General features: G+C 40.1%; 1 protein-coding gene across 1 annotated transcript in view; it reads left to right on the forward strand.

Annotated features, from left to right (window-relative positions):
• The window catches only part of LOC149192310 (inositol-1,4,5-trisphosphate 5-phosphatase), a 211,139-nt gene that overhangs the window by 75,862 nt on the left and 111,726 nt on the right, over nt 1–23,551 (forward strand). The window contains exons 2-3 of the mRNA XM_089404538.1: nt 1,709–1,849; nt 1,962–2,327. Of these exons, the coding sequence (XP_089260664.1) occupies nt 1,709–1,849; nt 1,962–2,327 (507 nt within the window). The remainder of the gene's footprint in view (nt 1–1,708; nt 1,850–1,961; nt 2,328–23,551) is intronic.

Here is a 23,551-nt window from a genome sequence, read left to right on the forward strand (position 1 = left end):
TGGACCTTGAAGAAACCTTGGATGGGGGGAAACCCCAGAAGAAAATGCAACCATCGGGCCTCCTTCCATACCTTGGGCCTCTACCGAACAAGTAAGGGTGGAAAGTGTAAGAGGAGTGGAACCCTCCATTCCCAAAACCCTTACTCCAACCGAATTTGCCAAACATTCTGGAGTGGAAACCCAAGTCGGCTCTTCTCCAGAAACTTCCAAATCAAAGTCAACCAATTCTTCATCCTCCATGATTCACAATTGTGCCAGGTCAGCCATGGGCCTGACATGTTCTGTCCAAGCCTGCACCACAGTTTTCAGCTCTGACAAAGAAATTACCACCTGCCAGCTGCTACCACAAAAATAAATGGCTTCCCAGATTGAGGGAGGTTACAGGGATGTGTGCATGTTGATTCCTGCCTTGTAGAAGGACAGGGAAGCAGTATAATGTCTACACAAGTGTCATGTAAGACTCAGGGAAGACCCTGCGACGGCATGCAGACTCTGAACCAAAACTAGAAACCCTCCTTAAATTGGAGTGCTTCAAAAGTTCAATCATGTTAGAATATTTATTTTTTTGCACCATTTGATGCTGTTAAATGTGCAACAATCTGAAGCAAGCTGTTCCTTCAAAGTTCAATGCTAATATCCACCTATGCTCTGGCATGGATTGAGAAACATTCAAAAGTTCATGACTAGAAAGGGAAAATGAGTTTTGTATCATATGAATTTTTTTCATTGTTTATACTAGAAATAATAATTTTGTTTTTGAGTTCCACACATCTATGTATTTGAAGCATTGAAAGCAGTTGAAATCATGCTAGTTTGATTGGTGCTCGTTTCCCCTTTGCAAAGATTCGATAATAAGTGTTTTTTTTGCCAACTTTCCATCTTATGCAAGTTTGCTGAAATCTGATAATAGATCATGTTGAAGATTTTGACTTTCAGAAGTATGCAAATTACCCTTTTAAGTTCACTTGAGTTGCTAACCTCTACTGACTTTTCAAAGTCACATGGCATTGCAGTTGTGATTTAAGGAATGCAAATGTTTATTTTTATTACCCATTGCAAATCTTGTATAATATACTTTTGATGCCAAAAGATTATGGCTGAAAAGGGCATAATTGAATATTAAGTTAGTAATTTTTCATTTCCTCTTATTTGCAGTTCCTTTTTGAAGCATGCCACCTCACCATTAGGACACATGGATATAAGAACATACCACAGTGGCGTGCCATTTGGTGTTTGTTGACATTCCGTATTCTGATTTATTTCAGTGATCACTAATAGCAATGTTGAACTATATAATATTGACTGGGTAGGATTTTCAGGCTCTACACCTTGGACTGAAAGCATCATCTGAATTAGGATGTGCACCTTGCTCCTTTCATGACACAAATGCTTAGGCATTCTGAGGCAATTGGGGTTCCTCCATTTATAAATGGCCTAAACTTTGACTTTTAGGGGGCCAAAAATCCTCATCTTTGTGGTTTTGTGAGTCCAAACAGACTGCATCTTTTATTTTATTCTCTTTTCTGTTTGATGTCTTTCAAAAGGAAACTTGGTTTTCTGCTTGAATTTTGTCTGATGTCTGCTAGCATTGGTTACAACTTACAAAGAAAATGTAGTTTCATAGCCAGTTTTATTATGTGATAGGAACCTTTCATTATTGGTTATATATTTTTCACCTGTTCACTTATCAGGGTCATTGTTGCATCAGACCAGTAAAGCACACAGTTGGACATGTATGGACCTTTATGTCTTTGTTACCCCATATAGGGTGACATGGGATTATTATTTCATTGCTCGGGATCACACCTTGAAGATTGAAGAATGGGAAGGAGCAGTAGAACTTGAGTATGTAAGTATTTTCTCATTGCTATTTAAAACTGCAGAAGGTACCAAAATCCATATTACTCTCCCAATATTCTCTACCCTTTTGGCTAATGGTTTAGCTTTTCATGTTACTGTAGGTGAAAAAGAATGGGATGTCTATTTTCCTCATGCCATCAGGAATGCTAGGAACATTGCTAGCTCTATGGGATGTCTTGCCTTTGTTCTCAAACACCGGTTGGGGTCAGAGTGCAAACATTGCATTTCTAAAGAAACATATGCAAGCATCATTTGAACACCGTCCTAAGCCATGGGTTTCAAACATTAACCAGAGTGATATTCATTCTGGGGATTTCTTAGCAATCTCTAAAATCCGTGGGCGCTGGGGAGGTTTTGAAACTTTAGAGAAGTGGGTCACTGGAGCATATGCTGGGCATACTGCAGTATGCTTGAAAGATGCTGAAGGCAAGCTTTGGGTTGGTGAGTCTGGGCATGAAAATGAAAAGGTATGTATTCAGATCACATTCCTATAATATCCAATGACAAGCAGTATGGAGTTCTTTTCAGTCCTTGGCATTTTTCATGTAGCAGAAATTTGCAATGAATAATTTCTTTTAAAGATAGCAAGCAAATTGAGAAATTCTATGATGGTTTTAGATTTAAAGCAAATGTGTCATGTATATTTCCTATTTCTGTTTGAGTTAACATTCACATTCAGCCCCTTCTTTCTGAGATTGTTGGGGAGCCAAGATTTGTATCTCGAAACAGATGGATCTTAGTTTGCATTTCTCCAGTCGATTGTCCATGATTTTCAAGGTAGGCATGTTGCAGGTAATAGTAGATCGAAAGTAGCATGTACCATGGGAAATTAGGTGTCTAACTTTGTTATATAGTGATGGGGATGGGGAGCTTTGGAATATAGTATTAAGGACTGTTATTTTCATCAACTTCAATGCCTTCCATTTCCTCGGTGTTCGGCTATCTGGAATTTAGGTTTGACACTCCATTCAATGTAATAAAACCTCTCTCTTGCCCATGACTACCAAAGTTCATGAAAATGAAAATTAGTGCACCCTTTAAAATGCAATAATTATGAACACTCTGGTCCAGCAAAAACAACAAATCGTTGTTCTGAAGGCTGAATGTAATATGTTAAGAGAGTCATCTATCTTAGCAAAGGATCTCGCTTTGCTGTAACCAACCACAGGATGTCTACAAATTCAGTCCAAGCAGATTTCAAGGAGGAAGAGATAGTTCACGAAATGATGGAAGACATGGGTCTTGGAAATCAGAACTCCCTTCCTTCCAACATTGGGCTGGAAGAAGCCAACAATCATCATGTTTTTGTTAATCTTTATGTTTAGTTAAGCGATTAGAATACTAGGTGTTTTCCCAAGACTGTATACCTGTAAGGAATTTTAGGAGGTATTGACTCTGGATATTTGTAAGCTCTAAAAGATGCCTCTTTTGATTGGAAACTCAGGCCAGCTGTATTATGCATTCTTGCTGTTTAGCTCTGCTACATCATTTATAGTATAAATTTCCTCCATTTCAGTTTTAGAAAACAATCATCTCATTTTTTATCAATCAATAATGTATATATGTGTTATTTGTTCTCAGATTATTGAGTAATTTGAACGTGACCCTGGTTGGCTTCATTGGTATCCCTTAGTCCCTTAACATGAGTTCAACTTACCACCCTCAAATAGATGGTCAGACAGAAGTTGTAAAAAAATGTTTAAAAGCCTGCCTTCATTTGCTTCTGAAGTATCCTATGAATCCCTGTAGGCTATAGTCTTTGATAAAGGGGAAAACCCCAAAATACCCAGTGTTTGGGCAGCGGAGGGCAAGTTTTGGGGCACCTGGGGCGAAAAAGCTCAAAGTTTGGGTTTGCTATGAACCCTGCTCAATTAATTGAGGGGAAACCCCCACAAGAAAATCTATAAATACAAGAGAGTCAGAATCATTTGATCATCATTGGATTGGATCAATATGTCTCTGTTTTTCACTGAGCCTGAGGCTCTGAGGTTTCTAAGACCCCTTTTTTCCTTTGACTAGTTTCGGTGGAGGTGATCCCACCCTACCTAGTTACCTTCTCCTTGTTCTGGCATAGTTCATTGAAGCAGTTGGGACTTGGAGATTTTACCCTGTTCTGGCACAACATATTTTGTGGAGTCATCTGGAAGTTTATTGAGGACAGATTTGGCATCGCTTTTGGCCAGCAGATGGAGTTCTGTCTGCAGCTTATAAAGACAGGTCCGATTTAAGGATTGCCACAATTTTCTGGGTAGCGAAATCCACAGTAGCAGGGTCGTAGCCACAAAGCCATAGGGCCGAAATTTCTGACACAGATCTCAAGAAAGTCACAGGCATTTCTGAGGCAATTCAGTGGTACTCTGAGGTAATTCAGTGGCGAATTTAGTGGTTTTTTGGGACAGACCCAAAACCTCCTGAGGCTGGACGTCCTTCCTGAGGCTAGACAGAGGGTTAGGTAGACACTGTGACAGGCCGAACTTTCCTGAGGTCAGTTTGTAGCAGCAAGAGTTGGGGGAAAAGCTCGGATAATTCAGAGTAGACTTGTGGACACGGACCTCTTCAGGACATTCACTCTTGGTGACAGTGAAGTGAGACAGGAAGGAATCAGGACTATTCTGAAGTCGGAACTGAGAAGATAGGCTGTGGATCACTCAGGTAGCTACCCTGAAGCAACGAGGTTACTCATTGAATAAAGCACTGTATGAACAGGGGTTCTGTGAAAGATCGAGCTCCAGATTGAAGTCATAGGTCATCCAGGAGATTGCGAGATGATTGAATAGGATTCATCAAAGGGCGGAAATAGGGCATTTGAACTGTAACAAGCATCTGAATCTTTGGTGACCTTCTTGTGAGACCAGTAGCACAGGTTCTATTAGTTATCATAGGGTTTGGTACAATTTAATTTATTGTTGAATCTGGTTTGTTGGACAACAATTACAGTGATTTGGTTGTTGATTGTTAGCCTTGTTGCTGCACAAACTAGCAGGCTTAGTAAATAGGCTAAAGCTAGGGTGCACAACAACAATTTGAGACAAAGGTCTTCTTGGATTTTCACGGATGGGAGGAGTCCCAGTAAAGGGAAATCACTAAGGAGGATGAGATCAATGATAGGATATATAGTGATTCCTAGGGCCCATTCACAGGAGAGGCTCAAATAATGGTTTGCTTGCTTCAAAAGCAAGGTAAGGGGCTCTCCAAGAAAGCCTCAAAGGGGGAAACAAACCTAGAGGGTAAAGATACTTTTTTTTTTTAAATTTTAATTTTAATTTTATGAAAGAAGCTCTAGACCTAAAGATCTCCAAAGAAAAAGGTTCCTCAAGTGGCCTTGTGAGATAAAGAATGATGAGAATATGGGACCAAAAGGGGCCTTGGGAAGGTGCAAGCTTGACTTAGGGTTTTGAACGATCATTAGAAGGGTGTCTAGGTCAAGGGAGGATCGGGAAAGGTCACAAGAATAATGAACTTTTGTTAAGTTTTTGAGCAAAAGGACCTTTAGAATTGTCACTAACCAAAGAAGACCTAGACCAAAACAGTTTCCGAGCTAGGGCTTGATGTTTTTTACAAACCGACCGTGGGATGTGCCTCAAATTTGGAAGGCTTGTAGGGGACACCCTAGCGCAGTTCCTTGCAAACTTGCTCTGCAAGATGATGGCTACAATGAATTTCGCTAGATGCCCTAGCTTAGCCGTCTAGGGTTAGAGCAGCAAATGGCAGAAGGAGAAAAATAAAGTTTTGGAGTGATCAGCAAGGTTTGAGACTAGTGCCTAACCAATTGTGGTGAATGGAGTCAAAGTGAATTTGAACTTAGGATTTTTGCTCTATCAAGGAGTCCTTTTGCAACTTCTCTAGCCCTAGAGAGGCAACAACTAGGTCGCAAGAGGAATTTATACTTTGTTTCACAAAATTGATGGAGTTTCAAGGTGAAAGGTATAGAACCCAACCCTAGGAAAATTTCGTTCTTGTCATGATGAGTAACATATGCAATGAGCCAAGATCACAAGTGTTTGATGAATTCACATTAATTATTAGGGCACGAGAAAAAGCAAACCATAGCTTTCCATACATTAGACATAAACCATCAAGAAATTTGCATGAAAAGGGCGCTTACATGATAAAAAGAGTATATCCAATGTCCATCCATCACATTTGCAAAAAGCTCCAAGATAAGACAACAATTATCCAAACATCAAAATGCATCAATAAAACTCCAATTCTTCCATCAATTGCAGGTCCGAGTTCTTTTCTAAAGAGAAATATCAATCCAAGTGATGATGAATGTTACATTGAGGCTCTATTGTATTTATATGAGCCTTTGAGTAATTCGAATGGCCAAATTTAGCCTAATGAGGACCCTACAATAAACTAATGTGCAATATAACATCACTTTGGTGACAAGCCCACCAAATAGCTCTAGAACATGAATAATTAGCCTCTCAAGAGGGGCTGAAATGATAGAACAATAGCTAGAAAGGTCGTTGGAAGGCCAAATCAGGTCCCTAATTTGCCAAAATGAATAGGAGGGCTTCAATAATAGTGAAAACGGGTGGCCCCTTATTCTCCAAGCAAGTAACCTGTCATGCTCCCAAGTGGCTATGGTGGCAAAAGGAATGGTCTCATGGGTCTTCAACTGGATCGAACAAGTCTATGCTCCATCAATAAGGGTTGGAATGATGACACAAGCCCTCACTTGTCTCCCTAGGTGAGATAAAACCTCATCTGGGCTCTGGATCAACTGCCAAGTATGTGGTGCATGTATGTAGCCAGTTGGGCAATGTCGTCCAGGTGCATCATCATCATCAAATAACTGGGGCACGAACAAGCAATAGGTAGTGCTGAAGGATACCATGGCATGACTATTTGCTCTTTGCTGCGAAGGAAACCCATGGCTCTCAATGCTCACCCGACAAATGCCATTATGACCCTCTGAGGGGCGTGGATCCCGTATAGGGAGACCAAACCCCAAGATGAAGACCCACCTGCAATCCTGTATAAGATCCAATGCATCTCCTCACCTTCTAGCACAACAGTTCATTAGTGCAATTGAGTAAACGAGCTTACAAATTATGGAACCTAGTGGACACATCATAGTGGCATGCCCTTCCATAATGGGCTTCAGAATGAACAGGTGTTCCTAGGTAAAAGAAAGAGGTTAATCAATGACCCTATTAGGTGGTTTCAGCATCCAAGGTAGTGATAGGTCCATGGTAGATCCTTCAAATGGCAGGTGTCATGTGATAAAATGATGGAACAAACTGGGGCATCAAGGGGAGGCTCCAAGCCACATGCCATGGTAAAGGGCAACAATAATGAGTGAAACCCACACATGGGTGTATAGATGAAGGAGGGAGCAATCGTGGTACATGAGTTACCCCGACCTTTTTCCACCCTTCTTCATATGCCTTTTGCCTTTTATTTATTTTTCTTTTCATAACAGGTCGGGGCTCAAGGGAATGAGAGCATGATGCATAAGATATAGCAATGATTACCCCCTTAGAGTTGGGCAGTTCATCATCCACCAAGTGTTGGGACAATCGTGGGTTCCTTAATGATGCAGGGGGCTCATATAGGGTCCCTAGGAAAAAGGGTGATGGCCATGGATAAGGGGTTGAGCTCATGTTTGGCTTTTGCCCACGTGCTAAATTTGTATGTCCCAACCATCTTTCTCATTTTGTGGTATATTTCTTGTTGTGAATGGCCAAATTATGCTTTTAACTTTATTTTTAGCTGTATCAACCTCCGAGGCATCGTTCCAGGCTTGACCCAATGTGTGGGCAAGGGGAGAGGTAGGCTAACTCTATGTGGACCTAGATGGGAAATATGTGCAAAGGGGTTATAATGAGCGAAGGGGAGTGATGTATGTGGTGTTGGGAAGCAGGACCACGCAACCACAATCAGGATTTCCCATGTAGTCCCAATCCTAAAGCTAGTAGCCAATAGGGGAGATCCCACATGACTAGGATACAAGATAACCACAAAATTGGACAAGGGGACAATATTACAAACCAAGCCCATTCTTTTCGCCGAATGTCCCCACTAATCCATGTCTAGATGTGTCCATAATAAGTAATCAAGAATACCCAATTGCATAATGAGAATCTGTACCTTTGGGATTGGAAGGCCTACCTTCAAACATATGATCATGACTAAATGGGCGAGGGCACATAATGGCTGGCTTAGGTGGCGGAAATTGTGGCACAACAAGTTATCTGGGGATCCAAGGGGCCGTTGGCTGCCAACTGAAGACAATCTGGGAGAAAATTTTCTCTTATGGGTGTCACCCACTGGTGGTGGGTAACATCTGGCTCCAATTTAGACATGATCCTCCAATTGAGGCATGATCTCTTAGTAGAGTGCACAAACGTACTTGAACGAGGTCATGAGAACACCAACAATCTCTTGGGATCGTAGACCAATTACTTGAACATTAAAGACTAAGCACACGTGGCAACATGTTTTCACGACGTCTTATGATTGCCCATGCTTTTGTTAGGCCATAAAAATCAACAAGAAATAAAATTAATTCTAAATGCAATTCTAACGTAAATGCATCTAATCTAGCATGACAAAAAATATGATATTAGTTCTAATGCGAAAGTCATCATGCAATGCATCCTACTCTGACATGCATATAATACAATGTCAAGTATCAATGAAAGGGGTGATAGGACTTAATTTCACCGGCTCCGGCCAAAGTTTGTCGTCAAGTCCAACAATGTAATAATAATGCTCACCTACCTTACCATGAATCTTGATGGGAATAGGATTAGTCAACCAATACAATGTCCCCCACTTTGAATTCCCTCTTGGGCCTCCATTTCTTGCTTTGTTTTTGGTTGGGCCTTTTAAGGATGCAGACCTCTTGAGAGGGAAGGTTAGGGGATGGTTTCTTAGCCTTAGGGATCTTATAATATGGAATAGGCCCTGGTTTTATCACATGAGTTGGGTATAAAGGCTCTCCGTAGAGAATGAAAGGGGTTCCATCGAACTGTGCAATGGTAACATAACACAAGTCCATTTGAAGTTGACCACCTACAGTAGCACCCCATTTCCTAGAGAATAACATTCCCCATACCTCATATATATCTATGACCACAATATCCATGAGTAATGATATGTCCAGATTCACAACTAACGACACCTTGAGATCTTTTATAAGTTCTTCTACTTCAATAGGTTATGAGTTAAAATCACGTACATTCTTGTACCTTCGGGTGATGTTAAGATTGAGTTGCTTCATGACTTTCAATGGCATGATGTTTGCGAAAACCCCATAATCCAAAAGACAATTGTGTAAGAGGAGGTCATTAATAGCCAAGGTGAGCAAAAGTGGCTCATGGCCAGGGTTAGTGTTGGAGAGGTGTATGCTTTGTAACGTGATTGGTGTGTCCTCTTCTTCAAACCCTAGAGATTTCTTTGCTTGCCATTTTTGGTGTGGGAGTTTTACTAGCTCCTTTATGGGAACTTGCATTGTCATCTTTCCTATGGTAGTGCCTACATCAATATCAAGTTCGACCTCCTTACCTTTAGCTTTGTGTTTAGGTTCCTCTCTTGGAGGATCCTTTTTGGCATTATGTTTCTTGGGAGGAGCCTTCTTCGAAAGTTATTTTGGAGGAGGTTGCTTTGGAGCTTGGAGGAGATTGCTTAGGAGGAGATTCCTTCTTGTTGGGGTATTCAAAGCTAGTGGAGGGGCTTTTGTCATTCTTTTATGAGTATTTGGCCCCCTTGAATCTCCCACTATCATCAACATTGAGGATTGGCTCATCCTTTTCTTCTTTAAGGGTTACTTCACTAATCGAAGGATGATTGTATGTGCCACCTAACATAATGTTGAAGGCGTAGGATTCAACAATATTTTCTTTCTCATCACCCTCCTCATCTTCACTTTCTTCTTCATCACTTTGTTCATGTTCAGAAGATGATTCTTGTTCCACAACATTAGTTGGGGCTAAAGTGTTAGGAACTTGGGATGAGCTCTGCTTGCCTTCATCATTAGTTTTCTTAGGAAAAGGCTTGTTCTTGGGAATGAAATTTGACTTTTGAGCCTTTCTAAGGGCGATGAAGTTATTTATGTAAAGCCCGTCCCTTGAGTTCATTTCCTCAGATAACTTGTCAAGCTTCTTAAGGACCACAACAAGGGTTTCCTTAGTTTGGTCTTTGGACTTACTCTTCTTAGCTTCCACCTTAGTTTTAGGGTGCTCAAACATTTCCATTTTAGAAATGTTTAAGTTTTGCTCAACTTCCATAACAATTTCTTTGGCCTCAACAAGACTCTTAGGTTTCTTATCCTTTAATGCGTATGTTAGGTGACCACCCACAACCTTAGTAAATTTGTCAAGAATGATTGCATCAAGAGGTCTAAGGTGATCAGGCATGTCCTTAACTGCTTTATCAATTTTTGTATAAATTCTTTAATGTCTTCCCTTGCTTTAACTTGTGGTAAAATTTTTCGATATTGAAAGACCCTTGGGCATCAGACGACCACCTTCTCATAAAAGCATCTTTAAATTGGTCAGGGTCACCTATACTACTCGGAGGGACGCTAAGATACCATTCCCTCACTTGTCCCTCAAAAGACAGAGCAAAAAGAATCATGATCCCGTCATCATCATCAATTGTCCTCGGGGCAAGCATCCAATAAAAATCTTCAACATGATCATGGGCATTTCGGGTGGCACCCCCTTTGAACTTGGGCAACTAGTCATGATACTTTTCAGGCAAAGGTTTGGGTTTGCCACTTAAGTTCAAAGGTCCAAAAACACTAGCAAGGTGCCTCTTGCTTCTTGGGACTTTGGGTTGGTTTTGATTTTGGTTGGTATTGGAAGTGGTTGACATATCGGGAGTCAAGTTACTGACCTTTTCAAATTTAGGGAGAAGATTAGTTCTAATAGTAATAGGTGATGGAGTTCTTTCTCCCCTTCTTGTAGTAGCCCTAGTTATAGGAGGAATGTTGTCTTCTTCAAGTAAACTAGGGGATTGGACAATGAAGGGAGTCATCAGAGGAATGTTTGTGATGTTGTCAATGAATCAATTCCTTAATGATTCGCAAGGGAGGTAGACCTGCTTCCTCCCCCACAACGACGCCAAAAATGTTGTTGCACAAACTAGTAGGCGTAGTAAATATGCTAAAGCTTTGGTGCACAACAACAATTTGGGACAAAGGCCCACTGTCACCATAGCCTATGGCTCCTTCTATTCTCGGATTTTCACCGACAGGAGGAGTTTTTAGTAAGGGGAAATCACTAAGGAGGATGAGATCAATGATAGGATATAGAATGATTCCTAGGGCCTGTTGACCTCTACTGGTCAACTACCCATGCAGTGCGTCCCCCTTTTTCTTGGCAAAAAGGGGCAGCACCTGATCAGCATGTCCGTGCCGTCCTGCCATCATCAGCAGCTTGATCTTTTTGATTGTAAACCCAGTCTGCATGTATTGATTGTAAATAATCTTAGCAGACATGAGTCATGTATGTAATTTGCCTAGGTGGACCTAACTTTCTGATGATAATCTACGTCCCGGAAGGTTTTTCGTCTCACCGATCCACGGATCGGCAGAGTTTTCCTTCAAACCTGACCCCAAAGCCGGGATTGATTTTGTCATTAGAATTTTAGGAGAATCCTAGTGTGTTGATCTGCTAGATTATAGTTGTGTCGCAGAACTGGGTGATTTGTGAGGGTCTATGTTAAAGGGGTTTTCTCCCGTAAGATGTAAATTGTAAAAGTCATGATGTAATGTGTCCTGAGGGTCGAAAAATGTTTTAAATCCCCTCATGAGTCCTAGGTCCTAGGTGATGTTTCTGAAGGCTTAGTTCGATGATCCATTTTAAAATGAATTAAAAAAAAAAAAAAAATTAAAAAATGAATAAAAATAATAAAATAAATAAAAATTAAAAAATGAAATAAATAAAAAATAATAAAAATTAAAAAAATGAAGCAAAAACCCTAACTAATAAAATAATAATATTTTAAGTGAATAAATCGACGGATGAGATCAAGAGATGTCCTGATCCTCGTCAACAGTCGAGATCATTTCTACATGGATCACTCGAACTAGCCGTTGGAGTCATTTCCTTTAAGTAGGGTGCTAGGGGTCAGTTCAGATGATCTGATCTGTGAGTCTGTACTGAAAAAGCTCTCTTGTAATCTGATTTTCTGGTCAATAAAGAAGACTTTGGGGTTCAAAACTGGCTGGTGTTACTCTTTGGAATTGCTGTGAGATGTTTAGTTTTCTGCATATTTCAGTTTTCAGCAGTTAATAATAGCTTGTTTTCAGAGTATTGTGAGTACAGGTATCTTGCTCACGTGCTAGGGTTTGAATGTTGTAGGGTTTCTGGAATAATGGCAGGTATCTCCATTATTTCTTGAAATCTAGCAGCATTTCTTGCCCTCTTTACTGATGTTTGCTTGAGGTGTGCAGGAAATCTTTAGGTGAAGGGTATTTGTGGGCGTTTGGGGAAGTTCTGGGCTGAACCAGCCGACTCCCACAGGCTTTTCTGTGCAGAGCCCAGCTGATTGTGCCCTGGGTTAATCATTTAAAGTTTATTTCTGGTTTTGCATGAGAGATTTTCTTTCTGTTCACAGCAGAATTCAAGTTTTCTGATATTTCGAAAATATTTTTGCTGTTATTGCTAAATCTGGCATTTCAGGGGCCACAATTTGTACATTAATCAGCTGTCTAGGGTTTAAAATTTTTGTACAGTTTTTATTAGGGTTTTGTCTTTTTGCAATTGCAGGATCGCCATCAGGGTTAACACAATTCAGTTTAAGAGGAAAAAGCGGAGATTGTCAATGTGTGTTCATGCCCAGAAAGAAAAAATTATTGAATGAATCAGCGTGGTTCTCTTGCTGCCTTTCGAATTGCACAAAAAATAAGAAAAGAAATCTGTGAGAAATTTTCCCAACGAAACATCCACGCTGAGAACTCAACGCATCTGGTTATGCTTATGATACCAGCGAAACCCACTCAGTGCATCATTTTCTTCTACCGCCGATCCCATCCTGCCTTCTGCGTATTGTCATACTTTCGATTTCCTTAACTGCGCTGAGGGAGAAGCATATCATCAATCCCTGTTTCGTTCAAACAAAATCGCTGAGATTTCCAGAAGATACACTTCACATATGGGTTGGCGTTAAAGGGTTTTCTGTACAGGCACTTTGATAACGCCAGAGGAAACGTGCTTGATAGTTCCATTTCTCCGCCGTCTGCCATCAATTTTACAGCCCAGCGTCAGCTGTCAAAACCCTCTGTTTGTGTCCAGCGTGGAGGCATCCAAAACATCAACAGTGGGAGCTCCAGGTTTATCTTCAGTCGTTTTTCTTTGGTGATACGATCCATCGCCGCAGGGAAGGATTCTCAGTTCTATCGAGTCCGTCTTACACATTTGCGTGGGTATCAAAAACCTGTGTACGCCGGCAGCAGGGGCAATCCACCATCAATGATCCAGGTAAATCCGATTTCTCGTGGGCATGTAACGCATTTTGGAGCTGCTACGTCCTCTGCCGAATCCTTCAAACGCCATTCCGTCTGCCGTCAGATGCATTGTGTATGCGTTACCAGCCGTCGAGCTTTCCAGTGTTTTCCAACTGCGGCTCAACCTTTCAATCACGGGAAACTTCGATATCACCAGGTAAATCGATCTTGTGGTTACGTGCCAGGTAAAATCGATTCATGCATTAGTCTGCCGTTGACTGTAAAAAGAATTTTCGCTGAGCTTCGATGCTGTGTGTTTATTTGAAAGCGCGTGGTTTGTTTCGACGGCTAGGGTGTATCTGTAGTTTTGGTTCTCATTTTCATTTTAATGCGCTTTGATTTTCTTTTATGTTAATAGCATAGGTTTAGCATAGTCTCGATAGGTTTAGATGTTTAGATTTAAAATTTGTGTAGTTTTTTTTATATATTTTAAAAAGATTTCTATTTAGTCTTTCTTAACGTAGATTTCTTTTATTTTTTTTTTATTTTTATTATTTATTTGGATTTAAATTTGATTTTTGGGTTAGTTTAGATCTAAAAATTCGCATAGTTTTGGTTTTATAGAGATTTTGATTTTAGATTTAGATCTTAATTAGATTTAATTTTTGATTTTTGATTTGGTTTTCAAATTAAAAAAAAAAAAAAAAAAAAAAAAAATATAAAAATATATATATATAAATAAATAAATAAATTAGGTTTAGGCTTAGTTTATGTTTTAGATTTTTGTTTAATTAGGTTTTATTTTGTTTATTTAGATTTGTTTTCATTAATTTTTAAATGTGTTAGTGTTTAGTTTTAATATAGTTAGATTTTAGATTTTTTTAGGTTTTTTTGTATATATTGAATCATGTTTTAAATTTTCTTTAGTTTAGATTAGTTTTATTTTTAGATTTAAATTTGATTTTAAATTTTGATTTAAAAAAAAAAAAAAAAAAAAATCCAGTCTTGACTCGGAAATTACTTGTGTTTTATCTTTTATGTTGAGATTGAAATTTTTAACGTGGGAATTAGTGTTTAATTTGATTAAATTTTCAGCTGATGATTAATTGCATGAATGTGGCCTCCTGTTGTTATTTTACATGGTCATGCAAAACACTTTATATTTCGAAAATCTTAATTTGCTGGAGTATCACTAAGTCGTTAAGCATTTTTTCTCACTTGATAAAAGTTAAATGATAAATGATTGCTCCTAATGAGATCATATTCCTGCCAGCATCTGGTACTTAATCATTTAAACATTAACTCCACAAGGCACTGGTCTTTTAAATTTCTAAATCCATCTAGTGCTTATCATATCGTGTATCGTGTCTCCCACCCAACTGTTTGGCAGTTGGTCTTCATTATCTCGCAGGGTCTACCCCCCTTAGCCGCGGGAGACAGGCTTAAACGGAGAGACCGGGGATCAGAGTGACACCCCCGGTCTGAGCGTTGTCGTGTCAATCCGCGCGACAACAGGGCCCATTCAGAGGAGAGGCTCAAATAATGGTTTTCTTGGTTCCCTTGTCTTCCTATGTGAGAAAAACCCTATCTGGGCTTTGGATCAATTGCTAAGTGTGTGGTGCAAGTATGTAGTTGGTTAGGCAATATGGTCCAGTTGCATCATCAACATCAAATAATTGGGGCACGAACAAGAAATAGGTATCGCTAAAGGATCCCAGGTGTGGCTATCTGCTCTCTGTTGCAAAGGAAACCCATGGCTCTCAATGCTCACCGGACAAATGCCATTATGACCCTCTAATGGGCTTGGATCTTATCTAGGGAGACTAAACCCCAAGAGGAAGACCCACCTCCAATCCTGTGTAAGATCCAATGCATCTCCTCACCTTCCATCACAACAGTTCATTAGTGCAATTGAGTAAATGAGCTTTACAAATCATGGAACCAAATGGACACTTCATAGTGGCATGCCCTTCCATAATGGGCTTCATAATGTACAGGTGTCCCAAGGTGCAAGAAAAAGGTTAATCAAAGACCCTATTAGGTGGTTTCAGCCTCCAAGGGAGTAATGGGTCCGTGGTTAATGCCTCAAATGGTAAGTGTCATGTGATAAAATGATGGAACAGATTGGGGCATCAAGGGGAGGCTCCAAGCCACATGCCATGGTACAAGGGCAACAATAATGAGGGAAGCCCACACATGGGTGTATAGATGGAGGGAGCAATCATGGTACATGAGTTTCCCCAACCTTTGTTTTTCCATCCTTCTTCATATGCCTTTTGCCTTTTATTGATTTTTCTTTTCATAATTGCTCAGGGCTCCAGGGACTGAGAGCATGATGCGTAAGATATAACAGTGATTACCCTCTTAAAGTTGGGTAGTTGATTGCCCACCAGGGGTTGGGACAATCTTGGGTTCCTTAATGGTGCAGGGGGCTCATATAGGGGCCCTAGGAACCAGGGTGATGGCGATGGATAAGGGGTTGAGCTCATGTTGTGCCTTTGCCCACGTGCTAAATTTGTATGCCCCGACCATCTTTTGCATTTTGTGGTACATTTCCTCTTGTAAGTGGCCAAATTATGCTTTTAACTTTCGTTTTAGCTGCACAACCTTCGGGGCATCGTTCCAGGCCCAACCTAATGTGTGGGCAAGGGGAGGCTAACTCCTTGTGGACCCAATGGACAAATATGGACCCGAATGGGAAATACGTGGAAAGGGGTTATAATCAGTGAAGGGGAGTGATGTATGTGGTGTTGGGAAGTGGGACGACGCAACAACAATCGAGATTTCCCATCTAGTGCTAACCCTAAATTTAGTAGCCAATAGAGGAGATCCCACAAGAATAGGATACAAGACTAATCGCCAAATTGGACATGGGGACAAGAGTACAGACCAAGCCCATTTTTTCCACCGAATCCCCCCACTAATCCATGTTGAGATGTGTCCATAATAAGTCAGCAAAAACATAATGCAAAGCCATACCTTCGGGATTGGAAGGCCCACCTTCAAACATACGATTAGGACAGAATGGGCAGGGGCACATAATGGCTGGCTTTGGTGGCAGAGATGGTGGCATATCAAGCTATTTGAGGTTGCAATGGGCTATTGGCTACCGGTTGAAGACAATCTAGGGGAAAATTTCCCCTATGGGCGTCACCCACTGGTGGTGGGTAACAAGCCCAACTCTTGTGGATTGGAGAAAATTCCTATTGTTTATTGTTATCTCAATGGTACATGCATACTATGGTTGATTAATATTAGTTAAATAACTTTGGTGGAATTTCAATTGGAAATTTTGTATAAATAAGAAGCCCCTGTTGAAAAGTGTAACTAGGTTCGGTCTTCATAATGACATGTAATTGTATTTTTATGTAAAGAGATGAAAAGAAGAAAAATAAAAGCATCATGGGTTTCATCAGCAAGAGATTTTATTTTTGAGTGAAGGCTCCCATTGAGAGCCTTTACGAATTTTGTCATCTAGTCATAAAAGAATAAAAGAGTCATTATCATGTAATGAAGTCATGTTTCACATTGTAAAGTGTCACACTTGTCTATGTGAATTCATCCTTCAGGACCTTGTCACTAGCCCTCATGATGTCGGCCTGCAACAAAGAGATGTATCTAAAAGATGAAGTCGGCTTCCCTCTAAGAGATCATGTCGGCCTAGAAGGCATGAACAAACTTGTATATATATCCTTACTCGACCTCATTTGGAGACAACGAATTCAGTGAAGCAAGTTGAGAAAGAAGTGTGAAGTATCCAATAGAAGAAGCCTCCATATTATCGCATCAAAGAGGAAGGATAACGAAGATAGCCAAGCATTGTTTTTGGGTCAGTTTGTCCTCCCACATGAGAAGATAGCAGAACCAAAGGTATCCAGAAGAAGTCGAAGGAGCTGTTGTCACTTTGAGGTGATTATTGTTTGGGTATAGACCTCGCTAGGAGAAGCCGAGTTAAGGTGCAAGAAGTTTCTCTCTTGTAGAGACTATAAAGGAAGCGAAGATAATCCAGGGTTTGGGTGCAAGGGTGGAAAGCTTACAAGAAGAGACTGAGAATAAAAGGAAGTCGAGATCAAGAAGCGAAGGAGCCGAGATCGAGAAGAAGGAAGCCGAGAACAAAAGGAGGAAAAGCATCGTTGAAGAAAAGGGTTGTGACTTGGTCTTGAGAGGACACTAGAGTCAAGGGTCTTTGTCATGGTCTTGGTATTCGTCAATTGAAGATCTATAAGAAGAATTTCTGATTGGGTTTTCCTCTCAAAGAGTGAGAGGTTTTGGCCCTGGCTGACTAGCCTACATACTGTGTCTCTTGTCTTCTATTGTTTATTTGGTAATTGTCTTGATGAAAAGAACATAATAATAACATAACGAAGAGAAGATCATAATCCAAGAAGTAAAAGTATATCACAAGCAATTATCAAGAAGAGAAATCTCCTAATGTTTGATGCCCTAAATTTCTCATCATGGTATCAGAGCTTAGGTACTAAAGTCAAGAAGGGGCATCTAATCAAGAAGACACACAAGAACCAAGTTTCAAAGAAGGATCAAAGCAAGTCAAAGGACACCAAGCAAGAAGATCAAGACCTTCATCACATCGAAACCCTAGATCGAAGAAATCTACTCTAGCAAGAAGTCTTGAAATCAGATTCAAGAAGGAAGTAGGAAGAAAGACCAAAACCTTAGAAGTATTTCCGAGATCATCATCTGAGGAAGCTCTTCAAGGTCGAAGGTAGACAAGAAAGAAGGATCGTGAAGCAAGCTCTCTCTCATCAATCCTTCAAGTAGTCCTCTATCAACATCAAGATTAAGGAGGAAGCAAGCAACAAATTGGAAAGAAACAAATTGGTTGGGGCTGCAAACTTCCTTGCATGGAAGGAAAGAACAAACCTAAATCTCATTGGGAATGAAGTCATGGACCACATCAAAGGGCCAATAACTCAACCTCCCAAAGAAGATACTCAAGCGCATGCTAGATTCATAAAGGGAGAAGTGAGAGCCCAGAGGATCCTCATAGAATACATCAAAGACTCTCTCATCCCATATGTATCAATATTAGAAACTGTAAAAGCTATATATGACAAATTGGTAGAGTTGTTTTTCGTAAGTACTGCTGGAGAAGTAATCTCTCTAAGGCAAGAACTCTACAAATTAAAGATCTCAAGGGAAGAAGGAATAGCCTCATATTTTATGAGGATTTATGAAATAAGAGATCAACTTCAAGATCTGGGTGAAATAATGTCTGACAAAGAAATGACCATTGTAGTACTGAATGCACTACCGGAGGAATGGGGCAACTTCACTTCAAGTATCTATGGGAAAGAAGCCACTCCTTTTCAAGATCTATGGTCATTGTGTAAGATCGAAGAAACCAGACTGAAGGCAAAATCGGATGTAGGAACAAATGAGCAGAATCAAGCGTATGCTGCTATGTCAAGAAGAAAAGGAAAGTTTGGAAAATTTGGTCCTCAAAAGAAGAAGAAGAACATGGATAAAGTACAATGCTATGGATGTCAAGAATATGGGCACTATTGAAGAGATTTTCCTAAGCTTAAAAGGGACAATAACAAGAGGAATAAGGAAGAAGCCCATATTATTGAAGAAGTAGAAGAGCTTGAGACAAAGAAGCCTAAGAAGGAGGAAGTGAAAGATCTCTACTATGACTAAGAGAATCTCCTTCACGAAAAGGTACTCTTCTATTGTGTAAATTATAGATAGGAAGCATTGAAAATAAGATAGGATGCATCATATTAGAGAATGGCATCATGGTAGAAGCATTAGAAGTAAGAGCTCGTGACATATGTAATATGATGGATGTCTGGAACAAAACCTATGGAAGTCAACTATGTAGGATATAGCTCTTGGAAAACCTCATTAAAAGCTCAAGTGATACTTATGAAAAAGGAAGAAGTCATCTAGGAAAAAGGGTTATCATACATCTGTCAAAAGGTAACATCTACAGGATAGGATATGCAAGATCCTCAAGATTCTTTGATGGAATCTTCATTGAAAGATTCACCGATCAAGAGGAAAAGCAAGTGTTTCTTCAAGAATTCCAATCTTGTGGAATTCATAGGTTGATGGTATGATAACATAACAGTGAAGCAGGTCAAGGGGTGAAATTCCTTCACTCAAAGGAAGTTGCTACAGGAAGTCTAGATGACCCAAAAGGAAAGATGAGGTATGTATGCTCACATTCGATATCATGGAAGTCATGTCATATGGTTGTAGACAACATGGATCACTGCTCTATCTTAAGAAGCATGATCAAAGAAAGAATTTCCTCCCATAAAAAGGGATGCAAGAATGCATGGGTCACATATTTATTAGATGAAATCAACATAATATGTCCTCATATGGAATATGAGGTGGTTGACTACAATTGAGGAACTCTGAAGCTCCTGGGAATGAAATGTGTGAAGAAAGGAAGGAAGAGATCATATGCAACAATGGTAAAGGCAGTCAACATTCGAAAGACCAAGAAGATTTGACTTTGATATCTCCAAGAAAGATATGGAGACTCTGATGGAAGTCTGAAAAAGATGGAGACCCTTGACAATGCATATCTTTAGGAGATGTGTCAACATATATGCAGGATGCTGATGCCTACAAGAAGATGTCATGTTAAAAGACCATCAGGTAATTATGATTTAAGTATTCATTATTTATGAACTGGTATTTGGATGGGCTTATGCAGGTCTACCAAAGGGGAGAACTGTGAATATCTTCCATGAGAACTATGTAGAAGGATGCAAGAACCTTCTGAAGAAGAAAACACGATGAAGGTAGCATAACATGAAGCAATGCCAGATGTAGACTGATAGATCACTTTATGATAAGAGGAATGATGACATGACTGACTCATGGATAAAAGTGATGGATGGTCTATGCCCTATGAAGAAGTCCCAAAAGATGAAGACTCCGTGACAAAGGAAATTCATGACATCGAAGGAAGGAGCTCTTCAAGCAGCTGGTTATCCCATCATCTCCACCTGAGGAGCTGCTGTAGGTCCCTAATTAAGAGGGAGCCTGGAAAGAAGTTTCTTACTTGGAAGAAACTTGTAAATTCCTAAGCCAAGAGGGAGCTTAGGTACATTCCTTGTGTAGGAATGAGTAAATTCCTTTATTGGAATAGATATGTCCTCCCTAATTAAGAGGGAGAGATAGACACATCATTCTAGTCTTCACTTGGGAAGACAAAATGAGAGGATTGGGTAATCATTTGGCATCCGATACTCTTTGAGGATGAGATAGGGCATCCAAGATAAGAGTAGTTGTGGAAGAATGATATTCTTTGAGGACTAGGAATCCAAGATAAGAATAGTCCGAATGGAATACACCTTGAGAACCTGGGTGGGGTATGTTCCGAGAGAGACAATGACGAGAGTGTCTATAAATCATTGGTTTCGCTAGCATTGAGCTCAGATCTTGTGGAGATATAGAGCTGTTAGTCAAGGCCTTGCTATGTGACAATGCTGGTTGATATGATGTTAAACAAATGGGTTACCAATCCAATTCTTCTTATGAGAAATTCTTCAGATTGAGAATGACCAAGTACTATTATCAATACCTCCCTAGTTAAGAGGGAGTGTTGAAAAGTGGAACTAGGTCCGGTCTTCATAATGACATGTAATTGTATTTTTATGTAAAAAGATGAAAAAAGAAAAATAAAATTATTGTAATGCTTGCATCATGGGTTTCATCAACAAGAGATTTTATTTTTGAGTCAAGGCTTCCATTGAGAGCCTTTAGGAATTTTGTCATCTAATCATAAAAGAATAAAGGAGTCATTGTCATGTAATGAAGTCATGTTACACATTGTAAAGAGTCACACTTGTCTATGTGAAGTCATCCTCCAAGACCTTGTCACTAGCCCTCATGATGTTGGCCTACAACAAAGAGATGTATCTAGAAGATGAAGTCGACTTCCCTCCAAGAGATCATGTCAGCCTAGAAGGCATGAAGAAACTTGTATATATACCCTTACTCGGCCTCATTTGGAGACAATGAATTCAGTGCAGCAAGTCAAGAAAGAAGTGCAAAGTATACACCAGAAGAAGCCTCCATATTAGTGCAACAAAGAGGAAGGATAGCGAAGATAGTCAGGCATTGTTTTTGGGTCAGTTTGTCCTCCCACGTGCGAAGATAGCAGAACCGAAGGTATCCAGAAGAAGTCGAAGGAGCTGTTGTCCCTTTGAGGTGATTATTGTTTGGATATAGAACCTCACTAGGAGAAGTCGAGTTAAGGTGCAAGAAGTCTCTCTCTTGTAGAGACTATAAAGGAAGCGAAGATAATCCAGGGTTTCGGTGGTAGGGTGGCAAGACTACAAGAAGAGACCGAGAATAAAAGGAAATCGAGATCAAGAAGCGAAGGAGCCGAGATCGAGAAGAAGGAAGCTGAGAACAAAAAGAGGAAAAACATCGTTGACGAAAAGGGTAGTGAATTGGTCTTGAGAGGACACTAGAGTCAAGGGTCTTTGTCATGGTCTTGGTATTCGTCAATTGAAGATCTATAAGAAGAATTTATGATTGGGTTTTCCTCTTAGAGTGAGAGGTTTTGGCCCTGGCTGACTAGCCTACATACTGTGTCTCTTGTCTTCTATTGTTTATTTGGTAATAGTCTTAATGAAATGAACGTAATAATAACGTAACGAAGAGAAGATCATAATCCAAGAAGTAAAAGTATATCACAAGCAATTATCAAGAAGAGAAATCTCCTAACTTCTGATGCCCTAGATTTCTCAACAACCATGGGGCAAAAAAAAATTACCCTATGACAGTACGGTGGTATCAGAGTTGGAATCTTGCCAGCTTGTGAGTGTATAAGCCTTGTATACTTCCTGGGGATACAAATAACGTTACAGTTAGAAAGAATAAGGTTAACCACAATACAACTAGGGGGGATAGGGAAGAGCGAGGAGGACCATATTCCAAGGATCTTTTACATGTACAAATTCATGGCCAGACAGAAATGACAAACTTGTTATTACAAGGACACCAACAGGGACAACAATTAATTCAAGGACAACAAGAAATAGCCCAGGTGTTAGCTCAAGGACAACAACAATTAACACAACTACTTGCCAAGCTCATAGGAAATTCAAACATTGCTGGTAATAATGATAACATGTTGAATTTTGGTAACAAAGCTAGTTTTGAAGGATGCAACAACCATAATCCGCGCGCTATCAATACTTTTGCGTAGACTAACACCAGGGAAACCAATAGAAGTAACCAAAGCCCCTTACATCCTTGGTTTTTGGAAAATTAACTGGCCACAACCTAAGGAGCAACAGAACATGATGGACTCTTTAGCGAGTGATTTCAGGGGTATGCAACACTAGAAGAATATACACGAGCAACCCTAACTTCCCGAGAATACAACAACATCAAATACCAGAATAGACCCAAAGAACAACGAAACCCAAATTTGATGCGCAAGGTAGGAAAGCTGCCCATCCCCTCTTTTGATGTGTCATCAAAATGCTCAACAAGGGCTTGGGTACAAAATTTGGACACCTGTTTTTGACTTAATCCCATGCAGGAAGCAAACGCTATCCAATTCGCTGTACTATATTTGGAGGAGAAGCACTTGAATGGTGGTATCATGCACTGCTACCTCTTGTGCATGCAAACATCACTTCTTATGTAGACTTTACATAGAGGCTGATAGATCGATTTGATTGGAGAAACCCGAATATACATTTCAGAGAGTTCACACAACTCAATCAGATGTGATCGCATGAAGACTAGATCACAAAATTCAAACAAACCGCAGTCATGGTGACAGACATATCTAAAGAAAGACTAATCATTCTCTTCAGAGAGGGATTATTTGAACCCCTACAAGGTTGGGGAAGGTGCAACACCAAAAGTGAAGACTCCACCCATGCCACAAGCCCCTCCAAAAGACAAGGGCAAGAAGCTATCTCTGGACAACGAAGCTAAGAAGGATCTGTTGGATGTAGAAATTCGAAATGAGCTTAGAAGAAAGAAGCTTTGTTTCACTTGCAAAGAGCCATGGGAACCCAATCACCGATGTTTGGGAAAGGGAAAGATTCACTACATTGAAGTACTGCCCAATAGCGACAATGAGGGTGATATGACACAACCACCAAGCAAGGAGATTAGCATTTATGAAGAAGCACCACTCCTAAAAGTAGCAAGGAGGCCACTTCTGAGAATATAAGGAGGTATTGTCACCACTCTCTCAAGAGTTCCTAAATATCACACATTCAAAATCAAGGGTACTATACAAGGGCAACAAATCATAATATTGATAGATGGTGGAGCAAC

Source organism: Pinus tabuliformis, chromosome 2_2 (assembly GCF_031772625.1).
Source record: "Pinus tabuliformis cultivar Carrire ecotype Pingquan chromosome 2_2, CPIR1, whole genome shotgun sequence".
In the NCBI taxonomy this organism is placed as follows: domain Eukaryota; kingdom Viridiplantae; phylum Streptophyta; class Pinopsida; order Pinales; family Pinaceae; genus Pinus; species Pinus tabuliformis.